The 14,094-nt window shown below is 44.4% G+C and overlaps 1 protein-coding gene across 13 annotated transcripts in view; it reads left to right on the top strand.

Annotated features, from left to right (window-relative positions):
• Positions 1–14,094, top strand: part of LDB3 (LIM domain binding 3) — a 185,491-nt gene that overhangs the window by 164,888 nt on the left and 6,509 nt on the right. For all 13 annotated transcript variants that reach the window (XM_019555865.1, XM_019555864.1, XM_019555861.1 and 10 more), the window contains 3 exons: positions 6,199–6,529; positions 7,924–8,104; positions 11,600–11,720. In XM_019555865.1, coding sequence (XP_019411410.1) covers positions 6,199–6,529; positions 7,924–8,104; positions 11,600–11,720 — 633 coding nt within the window. The remainder of the gene's footprint in view (positions 1–6,198; positions 6,530–7,923; positions 8,105–11,599; positions 11,721–14,094) is intronic.

The following is a 14,094-nucleotide window of genomic DNA, read 5'->3' as shown; positions in this document are numbered from 1 at the left end:
ACATCTTGCTGGGGTCGTTTGACCCCAGTATTCTTTCCTGCCATGGCAGGGGGTCGGACTAGATGATCTGCTCAGGTCCCTTCCAACCCTAGAAACTATGAAACTTTAGGGATGGTAAATTGTTTTTGTTTGTTTCTATCCATGGGTATTTTAAATTCATAACATGCAAAAGGGGTATCTAGACCAATGCATTGGACCAATGCAGGATATGTAAAGTTCTGAGTAGCTGGACACATTGGGCATCTATGCATGTGCTCTGCAGTGGAGGGAGGGTGCTTTAATTAAAGCAGCTCTCTGATGGCTGTTCTAATTAAAGTACCCACAGTGTCATGTGTATTCAGCATCCTGCGCTTTGGAATGGTTGTGGGGCACTTTAACTAAAGCTCATTCAACAAATAAAGTGCCCCATCACCATTTTGAAACACAGGGGTGCTGAATAAATGTGACACGGAGGCTGTTGGAGCATGCTAATTAGCACGCTCCATCAGGCTCACAGCAGACTTGATTAATCTGCTCTGATACATGCTAAGGTACATGGAGCAAAAGTCCATCACATGTATAGGTGCCCATTTACACTAGTGTAATTTACATTGATTGTGCACACAAATGTGTGCACACTGGCATTTGGACAGTTCCAGAAGTAGCTGGAGTAGTAGGGGAGCAGATAATAGCCTGTTAGCCTTTAACAAATAGTTATCCTGGGATAGACTGCAGAGATATGATACCTGCAGTGGTATATTTTTACCCCTGGGATTTCCCAGGGCAACTGTACACCAAATCCAAGTAAGTTACACCAGTAAGGGCCATACATTGTGTTTCTGATCTTTTTATACACTGATGTGAAAAGTGATCACACTGTTGTAAATATATTCAGCACCCAAAGTGAAGTTATATTCATTAGGGCTGTGCAAAGCTTCGGTCCCTGATTCAATTCAGCGGAGATTTGGCCCGATTCGGTGGCTGAATCTCCAAATCCAAATCAAGTCGGAGGATCCTTTAATCTCTCTGAATCTTTCCTAATCTGTCTCAGAGGGTTCCAAATCGATTCGGAGAGTCAGACATAGACACAGCTTTTAAATGTTTTTTCTACGTACCTCTAGACAGCAGGTGGCACATGAACACTGCGATGCTGGGGCAGACGGAGTGTTCCACAGAAGCTTGGGGGGCTCCCCAGCGCGCTTGGAGCTGGAAGTGGACCAGAAGCACTTCTGGTCTACTTCTGGGTCCACTGGGGAGCATGCTGGGGGATCCCTCCACACCCCTGGCTCAGTGACTGGTGCCTCCTGGGTCTGGGGTGGGGCACCCGGGGTCCAATCACTGAGCCAGGTGGCACAGTGGGGGGCCCCCAGTGCGCTCCCCGGCAGACCCAGAAGCAGACTGGAAGTCCATGGAGAGAATATGTTGTCTGATTCTGTTTGGATGACAGCTGCTGCAATATGTCAGTTCTAATGCATGTTAAGAGAATGAGGACAAAAACAGTGTATGTGCCTTCATATTTTCAGTGAGTTTGGATGGTAACATATTAATAGCGTCTGCAGGATACACTGATGTGTCATATTTTTCATGAACAAGTGATAGCTCTTGGAAAAGAATAAAATCCACAAAACCAAGTAGATAGATATCATTTAATTTAATTACAGAGCCCCATATGTGAGAGCTTCTTGAATTCATCAATTAGAGATGAAATATTGCCTTCTAATTTTCACTGGCTTAATATCATAATACAGAAATAGAAACAGCCCCAGGGTTTAGAGAAACTGGATATAAACTCTTTTGTGAGATGTTTAAACACTGTTTACCAGGGTGAAAAAAAGAAACCTGGAGCTAAAGTGGGATTATGAAGCAATGAAAATGTTAATGCCTTCTAGAGAAAATACATTAGCCATTGAGCTCAGCAAAAAGTAGAATAACAGAAATCTAGAGGTGCACCGGTACATCGGTCCCATATCGGATTGGCACCAATATAGGGAAAATCGACAGTCAGCTTTTTGTGCCTCATGTGGCTGATAATGTGGCCAATAAATGCCCTGTGCATGTGCATAGCCACAGCATGCATGGGTCCAGGAGTGCAGCCTGGCAGATTGGAGACCAGTGTTGGGCTGGTAAGTCTGGTGTGGGGGAAGGGGTGGGGGGAGGGAAGGGGCATGGAAGTGGAAGATGGAGGCCCCTGCGGTGAGGGAGGGAGTGGGGCTCGGACAGGTTCTGCTCAGCCAGGGTGCAGGACGGAGCTGCAAGTGGCTTGTACGGGAGGATGGGGGGGGAGGCAGGGGACAGCTCCTGCCGGTGCATGTACTCCAGGAGGCATGGGGGACATGTGCCCCTGGTCTGCACATGGGACAGGGTGCCACTACAGTCTGGGGCTAGGGCTGTGCTGGACTCTTACCAGTAAGGGTGTTGGGTCAGGCTGCACTCAGAGTGGGTGGCAATGGCACTGGGAGAGGGCTACAGAGGGGTTATGGCCAATTTTGGGGTGGCTGCAGCCCCTCCTGTAGCCCCCTCCCAGCACTACTACTGCCTGGCCCAGCCCCCAGCAGCAGCCTGCCTTCACCCTGAATGAAGATCCAGGGGCACACATACCCCAGGAGGGAACAGGAGTATACAGGGTGGGAGCCGCCCTGCAGACAAGCCACTCATGGCCCCACCCCACCCCACCCCACTCTCTCCCTCACTGTGGGGGCCTCAATCTGCCCTCCCTCTACCCCTTCCCACACACCACACTTATAAGCCCAAAACTAGTCTCCAGCTGCCTGGCTACATGTTGGATTGGTGGTGACCAATATGGCTCCTTAAAAATCAGCTATCAGTAACAGCCCAAAAAATCTCTATTGGTGCACCCCTACAGAAATCATTTGGGTGAGCTCAGCAGATTCATATACGTGCAGCTCAAATACCCAATTATCAGTATGTTTGTAATGTACTTCTCATGTAGCAGGCTGTGGACTGTGGGAGGAGTATTAAACAGCATCTAATATTCTCCCTGGCCATATTGTCTTTAGAGGTCCTGCAATCACAGGAATGCCTGTACTCTAGCACCTCTAGCAAACACATTTTCTGTAAAAAGGCAGGAACCACTATTATTACAGATCATCAGAGTCACAGTTTTGGGTATATATATGACAGACTAAGGGGAATATACTTCTGTTCACTCATGTTTTGTGCTGCCATCAAAATGCTTATGGAGGCACAAAAGCAAAGTCTGTTTGCAACCTTAGGGTGCTTGTACACGTGACAGGGGTTTAATCCCCAAAGTTGCATTCTACACCCCCTAAGTTGAAACAGTGGGTTTTTAATTGAAGCCCACCATTTCTATTTTTACATCACATTATGGTGAGGGACCTGATCCCCTTTTTGTTGGAGTCTGCCCACGGTTGGGGGGTGAGGTACTGGTGGGTCGAGCAATCCCTGAGCTGTGGGGGGCCCTGGTCCTTCCCTTCATGGCAGTGGTGCCCCCTGAGGCTGTCTGGGTGGGTTGCCAGTGGGCTGGGTGCTGCCCCAGCCAGCTTGGGGTTGGGAAAAAGTTGGGTCAAGCTGGGTGCTGCCTCTGAGCTGGGCAGCACCCAGCCTGCTAGCTGCCCACCCAGGTGGCCCTGGGGAGTGCCACAACAACAGAGGGAAGGAGCAGGGCCCCCTCCAGCTCAGGGGCCACTCAGCCCGCTGGCACCTCACCCCCTGTCTGTGGGAGAGGTGGGCATGCTGTGCTAGAAGAAAAAAGGGGGGGTCTGGCCCTTCGCCACTTCTGCCTTTAGCAGACACCTGCTGAAAGCAGAAATAGTGAGGGGCCCAATCCTTTTCTTCTGTGGTAAACCTGCCTGCTTCTCCTGTAACCTGGGGGGGTGAGCTGACAGCTGCAAAGCATAATTACAAACTGAACTACATCTGGATGTAGTTAATTTGCAATGATGCAAAGTCATTTAAAACTCCCAGAACTCTTGTACAGGGTGATGCCATTAAGCCACACAGTGACATTTTCATCATGTGTACATGTTAATGGAATCACGTGTACAAGCACCTTTATAGTCCCAAACTTCTTCCTGGCTTAATTATGATACCTTTTCACTTGCCCTCCACTATTTTGGGAATCATCTTCATTGTTCTCAATACCTTGAACCTACTGTTCCCTTCCAACACCAGCTGGTGGACATTGTGGCCCAAAATATGACGCATAGAAATGGGACTCCAGATACCTACATTCTGAAGTCAGGAAGACACTTAAACGTCATACATCTTGAGATAGGGAAGGAGGATGCTCCATGGATTGTAGGAGTTGTGAGGGGTTGTAAAAAGTGGGGAGGCGAGCTGAGACTGAACAAGGATGCGCAGAAAGGACCAGAACAGAAGGGATCAGGCTTAGGGGAAACCGGAGCAAAATATTCTGGAATAGAATTCAGGATTCCTGAGTCTCAGCATTCCTCTACTGTCAGCAAATATTTCTAAAGCCCACTGGTAATTTTTCTCTGTAGTGGCTGACCCACATACTGAAGGTCAATTTACAGAGACTTGCTTATCCTCTTAGCTGAAGTTGGGTTCTGTACTATAGCTCAAAAGGTTCTAACTGTGAGGGAAGCAATATGGTTCTATGTGAGGGAAATTCTTTGATATAGTAGTGTATAATCTCTAGATAAACACAGAGGAATATGGTTAAATGTATGAGAATAAATATTTGTAAGGCCTTAATATTCTTTTCATAAAGAAGGACTGTGTATGTAGCACCCAAGTATCTGTCTATGCACTGAGTTCTGCAGGGCACCCCCTGTTGCACAATTTCTTTGGTAGGAAAATTTACAAAAAGAAAGATCTCACCAATATGCGACCCTAGCACAAACAGAGCACCAGGAGCCTCTGGCACTTTTATGGGTGTTTTGTTCAACCCAGACTACTCTTTTCCTCCTTACCCCTTGCCAGTGTCCTACTAACTGTATTTACCCCCCATTTCTCAGCCCTGCATCCCTGGTCTGTTAAGGTTCTCTAGCAGTCTAGGCAAAATCAGGAGGGTCTCTCTCTGTCTCAACTCTCTGTGGCTCCAGAGTTGTGTCATCACCCCAAATCCTTATTTTTGAGCTTTGTCAGTAGAGAAAGTTCCCTGAAAAGAAGGGCTCATAGCTGATCCTCAGTGGCTCAATGAATACCTCCCTTGCCTTTCCCTCCCTGTCTCCTTTATATATTTTCCTGAATCTTGTCGAAATAAGACACTTATTTTACTGAGAAGGAAGGCTGTCCTACAATTAGTCATTACTAGCAGGGCAGCCCTGTGATGGACAAGAATAAAGAGCACATGAATGGATGGATGCAACCCCCTTCCTGATTATCCTGTTCTCTTTTTCACTATATAGATCAACAGATTTTTGCCTCCTTTTTTCATTTGCAAAAATAAATAAATAAAGACTGTTTGTACTACGTCATGACTGGCATATGTAGCAGTTTCTTAGGTTAAATATTCAGTCTTACTGAGCACTGGCTCTGCAGTTTTTAAAGGAAAGGAGATAATGGAGGAACTTTTCCATGAGTACAGACTCTAGATTCTGGTTATTTTTGGTAGTATAAGACTTCATTCATGATCAGGATCCTTTTGTGCTAGGCACTATACAAACATGGAGCAAAAACCAATCTAAATAAAAAATATAGATAAAGGGTAGGAGAAAGGAAGTTATGTCTCTGTTAACAAATGGGAGCTGAGGCACAAAATGATTGACTTTTTCAAAGTTATGCCCAAAGTCTATGGCAGATCCAGGGCAAAGTCTGATACTAGTACTTAAACAGAGCTTTCTGTTAAAATCACTGCAAGTTTTGCTTCAGAGCTAATGACTTGATCTAGCCTTTTGAATCTAGTTTGCCATTGTATTTTTAACCTAGATTAATACAGGTGAAATGCTAGTTCTTGGTAATCTCAGCAATTTATATATATGGTCTCCTGCTAAATAAAATTTAACACAGCGTGGTTCTTTTAAGTCATCTTTATAAACTCCATGAAAACACAAAAATAATTGCTTCTACAATCTATTTGGATATGGAACTAGGGATTGCATGCTGATATCCTGGGATTCACTCCAACACTGATCTGTGATAATGGGAGAGGCTATAATTAAGAGTCATGTTCAGCTTCTGTTTGTTTGTGGCATGAAGATTATTTTTGTGCATGTTTGTATTCTAAAAAAAAAATTTTTAAACTAGCCCATGGTTTTCTTTGGATGTTTAAAACAGCCCCCGCCCCAGCATCAGCCCTGGCGCCGACCCCAGCACCAGCACATTCTTACATGCCAGGCCAAGCAGAGCCAGCAAGCCGTCCTCCCTGGGTTACAGATGACTCCTTTTCCCAGAAATTTGCACCTGGGAAAACCACCACCAGTGTCACCAAACATATCCTGCCACGGGGTGCTCCAGCACCATCTCCTGCCTCGACTTCAGCCTACCCGACTTCAATTTCAGCCTCTTCCCAGGCTCCTGCTGTAGCCCGGGGAACTATTCAAAGGGCTGAGCGTTTCCCAGCCAGCAGCCGAACGCCTCTCTGTGGACACTGTAACAGCATCATTCGGTAAGTTTATGAGCCTCTGGTTGTGGGCTGGGGTGTGGTGGGGTGGGGTAGGGTAGATAGGAGGAAAAGTATCACAGAGCAGCTGATTATGTCCTTTATTATACAAGCGCAGAACTTGAGATATAGTTAAATAACCCATAAGGGATGATTGCTGTCAACTTAAGTAATTTAGCATTTCCAGAGATGATTTTTGCTATTGTGTATTTCTATCACACTTTCTGTGACAGCGAAGTTGCTCATGGTAATCGTTTATTTCAAGGATGCTATGGTATCTTTTCTAACATAATCTTTTCTTTCTTTTTTTCTTTCACCACGTTTCTGATCACCCAGGTACATCAGGAACTAAATTAGAAGGACACTGTGTAGAGCTTAGGAAGTTGGGGAGGAAGGATTTGGGGGGAGGGAGGAGAATGAGACATCATTTTGAAGTAGCAGCCAAATGTAATTGCTGTTTTTGTATCTGGAGAAAGATAATGCCTGCACTCTAACAGTGATTCACTGCATTTTTCTCCCTTCCCATCCTTCAGTTCCTTGTGCTAGACTGATCCCTATTGTTACCCCATTGAATGCTGCCTGACTTCAAGTAATCCAGGCTTAATGACAGTCTTCTCCATTAGACGGAACTAGTTTGGCACTGGAGAATTGCTGATTGTCACTCTTCTGTTCTCCCATATAGGCAAACTTCAGTAATAAAACAGTATTCTAATTACTATATCTAATTGTATAATGAAGAGTAAATCACCTCAAAAAATTAATTTGTCTTCAGCTTAATTAGTTCACCATTCTGATGATCTGATTTTATATATAAGGACATAGGGAATGCAGCTGTCATTTAAAATGTACAAGAAAGCAGAATTTTTTTTAAGCTGCTATAAGCTATTGATGTGCATATTAACTGTTAGCAAGTTTGGTCATGCTCTCAAATGTCAGCTTTGTACTCCATATTACAAAAGTTAGCATGAGAGCTTCCTGTTTGAACTCACCCTGTTGTTTTATATTTATGATGCCTCTAAATTTTGGTGATATTTTTTAAGAATTATTTTAAGTGCCCTTCTCTATTCAAGCAGTTTACAGCTTCTTCTGGTCACCTGTTGCTGGGAGGTCACCTGGTCACCACCCAGCAAAATCAACAAAGACCATCATTGGATAAAGAAAGTGCAAGTCTTTCCAGCAGTAATTTTGAACTCTTCTTTTTTTAACTATGAAATATTATAGGTAATTGTCAACGTTTTTTCTTCAGAATTGTTGAGGAAGAGACCCCTTGCAGGTTGCAGGACCTTATTTTAAAAAGCACCCTCGATAGTATCATTCATCTTAGATATTAGTATGTTGTGGTGCAGCATCAGAATCATTAGATGCTTTTGTGATACAAATAAAGTAATAATATTTCACAGGGGTCCTTTCCTGGTAGCCATGGGTCGTTCCTGGCACCCAGAAGAGTTCAACTGTGCTTACTGCAAGACTTCATTGGCAGATGTGTGCTTTGTGGAGGAGCAGAACAGTGTCTATTGTGAGCGTTGTTATGAGCAGTTCTTTGCACCAACCTGTGCCAGATGCCATACCAAGATCATGGGGGTAAGTCTGAAGAACAGCACAACTTCTACTCTAAATCCTCACTCCACTGAAATTAGAAATAGAATTATTTTGATTATAGACATCTAATTCAGTATTGATTTTTTTTCCAGCTTGTTTTAATAATAGTTTCCTAGTCTGATAATTCTCCTAAAATAAGAAACTTCTGGGATTAGGAAGATGGCTGAAATCTTGGATTTAACAGACTACATTTATCTATTTATAAAGATTTTAAAATCTAAGTGCATTCTAATTTTTTTCTACTCTTTCACACCCTTTCTTTGATATCATCATAAGATAGTATGTTGCTTCTACAGCTCTTGCTAATGGTAGTCAAAAATGTGCACACATGAAAGTGTGCAATCTCCTTCACACGGTTCTTCATCAAATGTTGTAATAAGTCAAAGTTCTATGGAGCAGGCCCATCCATCTCTCTATGCACCTCACTTGTTCCAGAAATTAATGTAAGGGACAGTAACTAAAATTAATGGAACTGTGAAAACAAGAAAGGAAAAAATAAAGCCCACTTTTTTATATTTTACATACTTGTAATATTGTTCATGCCTGCGTATGAGAATGATTGGCAATCTATCCTTATATAGCAGATAATGTTACTAGAGTAGCAGAAGATTATTACAATCTTAGCAGTGGGTAAGAAAAGTTGTTTCAGGCATGGATGCCCAAGATGTGACCAGTTCTCCAAAACTGGCACATGAGGAAGAAAGTGATGGCTTTAACCAGTTGGCCTCTACCCCTGACATCTCTAGGCCCTGGAAGACAGTGCTTTATTACCAGTTAGGAAGAGCAGCATATACTTGGGTCATCAGATACTCAGCATCAAATATTCAGGTTTTAGCCCCAGTGAAGTCCTGTTTCTAGAGATCTAGGAGTAATTTTAAGGCAAGGTCACTTCAATACTTCTCCAGTTAATGCCAGCACAAGTCAGTTCTCTTTTATGGATTTTCATTAGTAGACTATCAAAGTTACCAGCTGCTTCTGTTTGCATTAATAAGATTGTCAATCTGTTTCTTGCTTTTTAGCCTGTGAGGTTCATCCAAGCCTATTTGTCAGACAGAATTGTTTTGCAAACAGTAACAGAAGTTAAGGAGTATTACTGGTGTTTCTGTAATGAGAGAAAGGACAAATATAAATGACGGACTGTGTAATCTGTCAGTTGAAGCAATGGAATGAAAGCTTTCAATTAACTTCATTCCCTTGTGCCTCAGTCAACAAAGGTTAAAAATATGTAAGAAACAAGAACCTCAGAATGAATCAGGAGCAGGATAAAAAAGGAGATAAAACATCTTAAAAAGTTACTCCACCAACAGGCTAGTTTGTAACTGCTTTGGGCAACATCACCAGCCAATTAAAATCCATGAAGTTGATAAAGCTAGGTTAATTTACATTAGCTGTGTCTCTGGCCCTTTGAATACCTAAACTAGCCCTCAGGGATGTACTGTAGGGCTGTGCGAAATTTTGAGGAGTGTTTGTTTTAAAGCTATTTCAACTCGTTTTGAGCTTGAAACAGTGAAATTGAAATGAAACGAAAGGCTTTGAAAAAGATTTGAAACTAAATGAGGGCAGATCCAGGGAGCCGCATCCCCTGGGAGGGCTGCTGGGCTGTGCCAGACTCCTCCTGGAGGGAATGGGCCGTCAGATCTGCATGCAGGATAACAGCAGGCTGCCGCTGCCAGCAAGTGATATTAGTTTTGCTTTGAACAGTTTGAGGTGCAGTTTCACAAATACCCCTGAACCTCTCTCCTTGAAATGTGTCAGGCTTCATGCCCTCGGGGGGGGGGCTACCATCCCTTCAACTTTCATCTGAATCAGGCAAGAAATGACAAAGTTATAGGCATTTTTGTGATTCCCTGTTATAGCCTATGGACAAAACATCGAAATGTGTTGAAACAGCATCAAAACAGCAAAACAGTTTCAATGAAACAAAACAACAGTGCTTCAAAACAGCAAAATAAGACACTGTCCCTTTGAAATGGTGAAATGGAAGTTGAAACAAAACAGTGCTGTTTCTCACAGCCCTAATATACTGTATTGTCATGGGCACAAGTAAGAATAAAAAATTAGCAGTTTGTCGTATTTCAGAGCTCAGGAGAACCTGGTAGAGAAAAGTTCCTTGCACAGAAAGGAAGTTTTAGTAGGGACTAGAAACTGCATAAAAATCAGGATGAATATTACAGGTTCTGTCTGAGAGAAGAATGTTATGCAAGAAGGGTCTGTATGAGTGCTTGCTCAAGAGATACAGGTGACCTTTGTTGGTTTAGATAAAGCCAGGGGCGATGAGTAGGGGGTGCATGTGGGTGCAAATGCACCCCCTGGTGTGGCAGTGCACCTCCTACAAAAAGGCGCCGCCAACACTGTTGGCACACCTGTGGGTGGTCACTGCTTGCCACTGTCAGCAGTGCCTGAGGGCAGTTGCCGCTTGTGGCCCCACCGCCATCACCGCTGGTGGCATCTGCAGGAGGTCTGTGATCCCTCCTGGTTGCCGCCGATGCTGCCGCTGGTGGCTGCAGGTGGTTGCCGACCCTTGGACAGTGCTCACCACCCCACCACCAACACCTTACTGCCACCATACTTCTGCCTCCACCGTGCCCCCCCCAGCCATCAGGGGCATGAGTCGTTCCTGGATAAAGCATCCAAGCTGTCAGTACCTGGACTGTAGTAAAACAACCAGTCTATTGCTAACCTTCTGTCACTGAAGACCGACAGTTGTGCAGAATTAGGTTAACATTTTGGGGGGGAGGGTTGTTAAAGACATGTCCACTACACCTCTTGCTTAAACCAGCAAATTCATTTTCACTTGTCAATTTAAGAGAGTCCACCTGTCCAGAGGTTTAAAAATTAATACCAGGATTTTTTAAAGGAGCCTGCAGAAGAATGTCAGTGAGAGTCTGGTGTCTGAGACAGGCTTCTCTGAAAATCCTAGTTTTCAGCACAAATGAAATGCTTCCACACCAGTATGCTTTTTTTGGTCTTGTGTTTTTCTTCTATGTTAAAAGAAAAGCTATATAATTTTGCAAAACTGGTTTCTAGAATTTTTAGAGTTGCAGTATTTGTATATAAGAAGTTGCTTCTACTGATAAAGATTAGCAAATCACTCTACTTTGTACTTAAGAGCTTCTGAGCAATGTCAAAGCAAGGGGAAGGGGGACAGGAATGAGAACTGCCTCCATGCCAACTGTCCCAGTGAGAGAACCATCTGCTGTGCTGATTCTTTTAATTGGCTGAACTGAGCTGCTGTTTGTTAGATGTTTGGTGGTTTTGTTTTGACAATAAATCTTATTAGGAGGTTTCCTGTGCTCCAAATGGAGGCAGATTTTTCCCAGATGATTAAACATTGCTACTGAGATTTGTATTTCCTCTTTTCAAAAGGTACAAGACCTGCTTGTCTTATATCTTGAGGGAAAGAATTAGCTGATTTCAAAATGTATGTTTTCCAGTAGGTGGTTTCAGTATGTGTGAGCCACTGTCTGTGTTTTACAGGAAGTGATGCATGCCCTCAGGCAAACTTGGCATACAACTTGCTTTGTCTGTGCTGCCTGTAAGAAGCCATTCGGGAACAGCCTGTTCCATATGGAGGATGGGGAGCCCTACTGTGAGAAAGGTATAGCACTCTCAATGTATAATTCTGTTCTGTACTAGTGTTCTTTAGGTTGTGTGGAAAATATGACCAATGGCCTGTGTGACTGCCAGATCTTGACCACCCTGTCATGTGCAGCCTTGGTTCAAGCAACGGATGGTGTATGCCCTATGGACTCCCATAAATTGCCACGTAGATGGTCAGTCCTCGGGTAGTCTTCCCCTATTTTGCTTGCCACGACTTTGAATGTTTCCCAGGGGAGGGCTGACTACCCAGGGTCCTCCTGTGGCACGCAGTCTGCCCAACGGTCACTTGCAGGGCTCCTACATCCCAACCTTATGCCACCTTGATGGGTCACTCAGTCTTTTTGGCCACATTCCCCTTCTCATACAGCTGTGGGGCCTCTTGAGTCCCTTCCCATCCTAGGTATCAGCTCTTGAGGCCAATTCGCTTACCCCAGCCTGGGTCATTTGTGTTCAGTTGTGAAACCTATTCTCGCCCTAGAGTGGACGACCTCTCTAGGGACTGAATCCCAATGTGATGTCCTATGGGCCCTGCACCAATTATTCTATTCGTATCGGCTACTCCTGTCTCACAACCCCTTCACACAGGGAAACACAAAAGAAAAGCGCAAAAGAAAAACGCAAAACAACACTTTTACCCTATCGCTGGGAATCTGGGTAGCCCCCTCTTTTGGTCCCTTACATCAGGGTACTGGGTGCCTTAATTCCCTACGATCTGGCTAGGGGATGACCCCTACTCAGGGCTGTGTACTCATGACCTCCTGCTTGGGTCGTCTTCCCCCCTTTTCCTGCTTCTTCCCAGGGCCCAGTGCTCTCACTTCTCTCCCTTCTGGAGCATCCTGATCCAGAAGCCTCGTGGTTCCTCTGCATATGGCTGGCTACCTTCTGTATTTAGGATAGGTGCCCTGCTTCTTCGCAGCCCTTCCTGCTGCTTTTGCTGGGACTCTCCCAAAGGGGAAAATTCCTCCTCCTCCCAACTGGTTCCAATACTCCCACCTGCTATAATGTGGGTCTTCACGTCCCCTTCTCTACTTCCTTTGGTGCTGCTGCCTTTGCTGATTGCAGGGGCTGCTTCTGGCCCATCTCCCACACTGTCGAGCCATTCTCTGCCGTTGCTGCCAGGATCAGCATCAGGAGCCTTCTCTGGCTCCTCGTCTGGTGCTCCTTCCTCCCTGAGGGATTCCCAGAGTGGGTCCCATGGCCATGCCCTCCTTGGGTCCACTCTCTCTTCCTCCATTGCTCCACCAGCAGTCATTTTTATTCCCACCGGCCAGCGATTGCTGATGTCATTGGCTGGCTGCAGCTGGATAAGGATGCAGCTAACGAGCCACGCGGGCTTCTCTCCCCATTCCGGCTGTGCCATGGCTTATGCCATGGGTAAATTTTTTTTTTGTTTTAAGTTTTATGTTTGTTCCCTCTTCTTCATGTTTATTCTGTTCCCTGGGACTGTCCTTTTTAGTTCAGGGTCCTTCCCTCCATTCTTTCCTGGGACAGTCTGCCTACTCTGGTATCTTGTTTTTAATACCAACTTTAAAAAGCTTATACAAGTGTTTCTCAGTCTGCATTTTTCTACAATGTTCTTCCCCTCCTTGTGAGAAATTGGTAGACTGTAGCAATCTACATCCACATCTACATTCTTATCTACATCCACATTCCCTCTCTTTATGCCATAGCATGCTGTCTCTCCCCCACCACCCAGTACCTTTTTGCATTTCATCTTTTTTTTTCTTTTCTCCAAATTTCGGTTTGCTTTTTTCTTATTTTTAACTCCTGGTGGCTTCCTCCTCACCCAAAAGCTACACGTTTCTGGGGAAACTTCCATTAGGAGATCCAAGGGTCCATTTTACCATCTAGGGAATTCAACAGTTTAATATGTAAGCTCAGTTCTCATCTCTTGATCTTCTTACACCTATTTTCCTGTCACAATCAGACCTTCACACAGGAAATGCTCCCAATTTGTGATTGATCAAGACCATTTTCCAATACAGGACCTTTCCATTTAGTTTTTTGACAACTCCCAAGATTTTTCACCAGTGTACTCTTAGAAGTGGCTTGTACACTTCAGACAGCAAGATATAAAAGACTGATTTCAGATCATTCTTCAGCGTATCAAAGTCATTCTGAATCCCAACCCTACTATCCAGAGAGTTTGCAAGTTCACCCAATGGTGTCATCCACAAATTCCCTAAGTGTGTATTCAGTCTCATCTTCAAGTCATTAATGAAAATATTAATTTCATAGATTTCATAGACATCAGGGCTGGAAGGGACCTCGGGAGATCATCAAGTCCAGCCCCCTGCCCAAGGGGCAGGAAGTCAGCTGGGGTCATAGGATCCCAGCAAGATAAGCATCCAATTTACTCTTGAAGGTGTTCA

Source organism: Crocodylus porosus, unplaced genomic scaffold, assembly GCF_001723895.1.
Source record: "Crocodylus porosus isolate Cpor-Errol unplaced genomic scaffold, CroPor_comp1, whole genome shotgun sequence".
NCBI lineage: Eukaryota > Metazoa > Chordata > Crocodylia > Crocodylidae > Crocodylus > Crocodylus porosus.
This window is presented reverse-complemented; position numbering and strand designations above follow the sequence as displayed.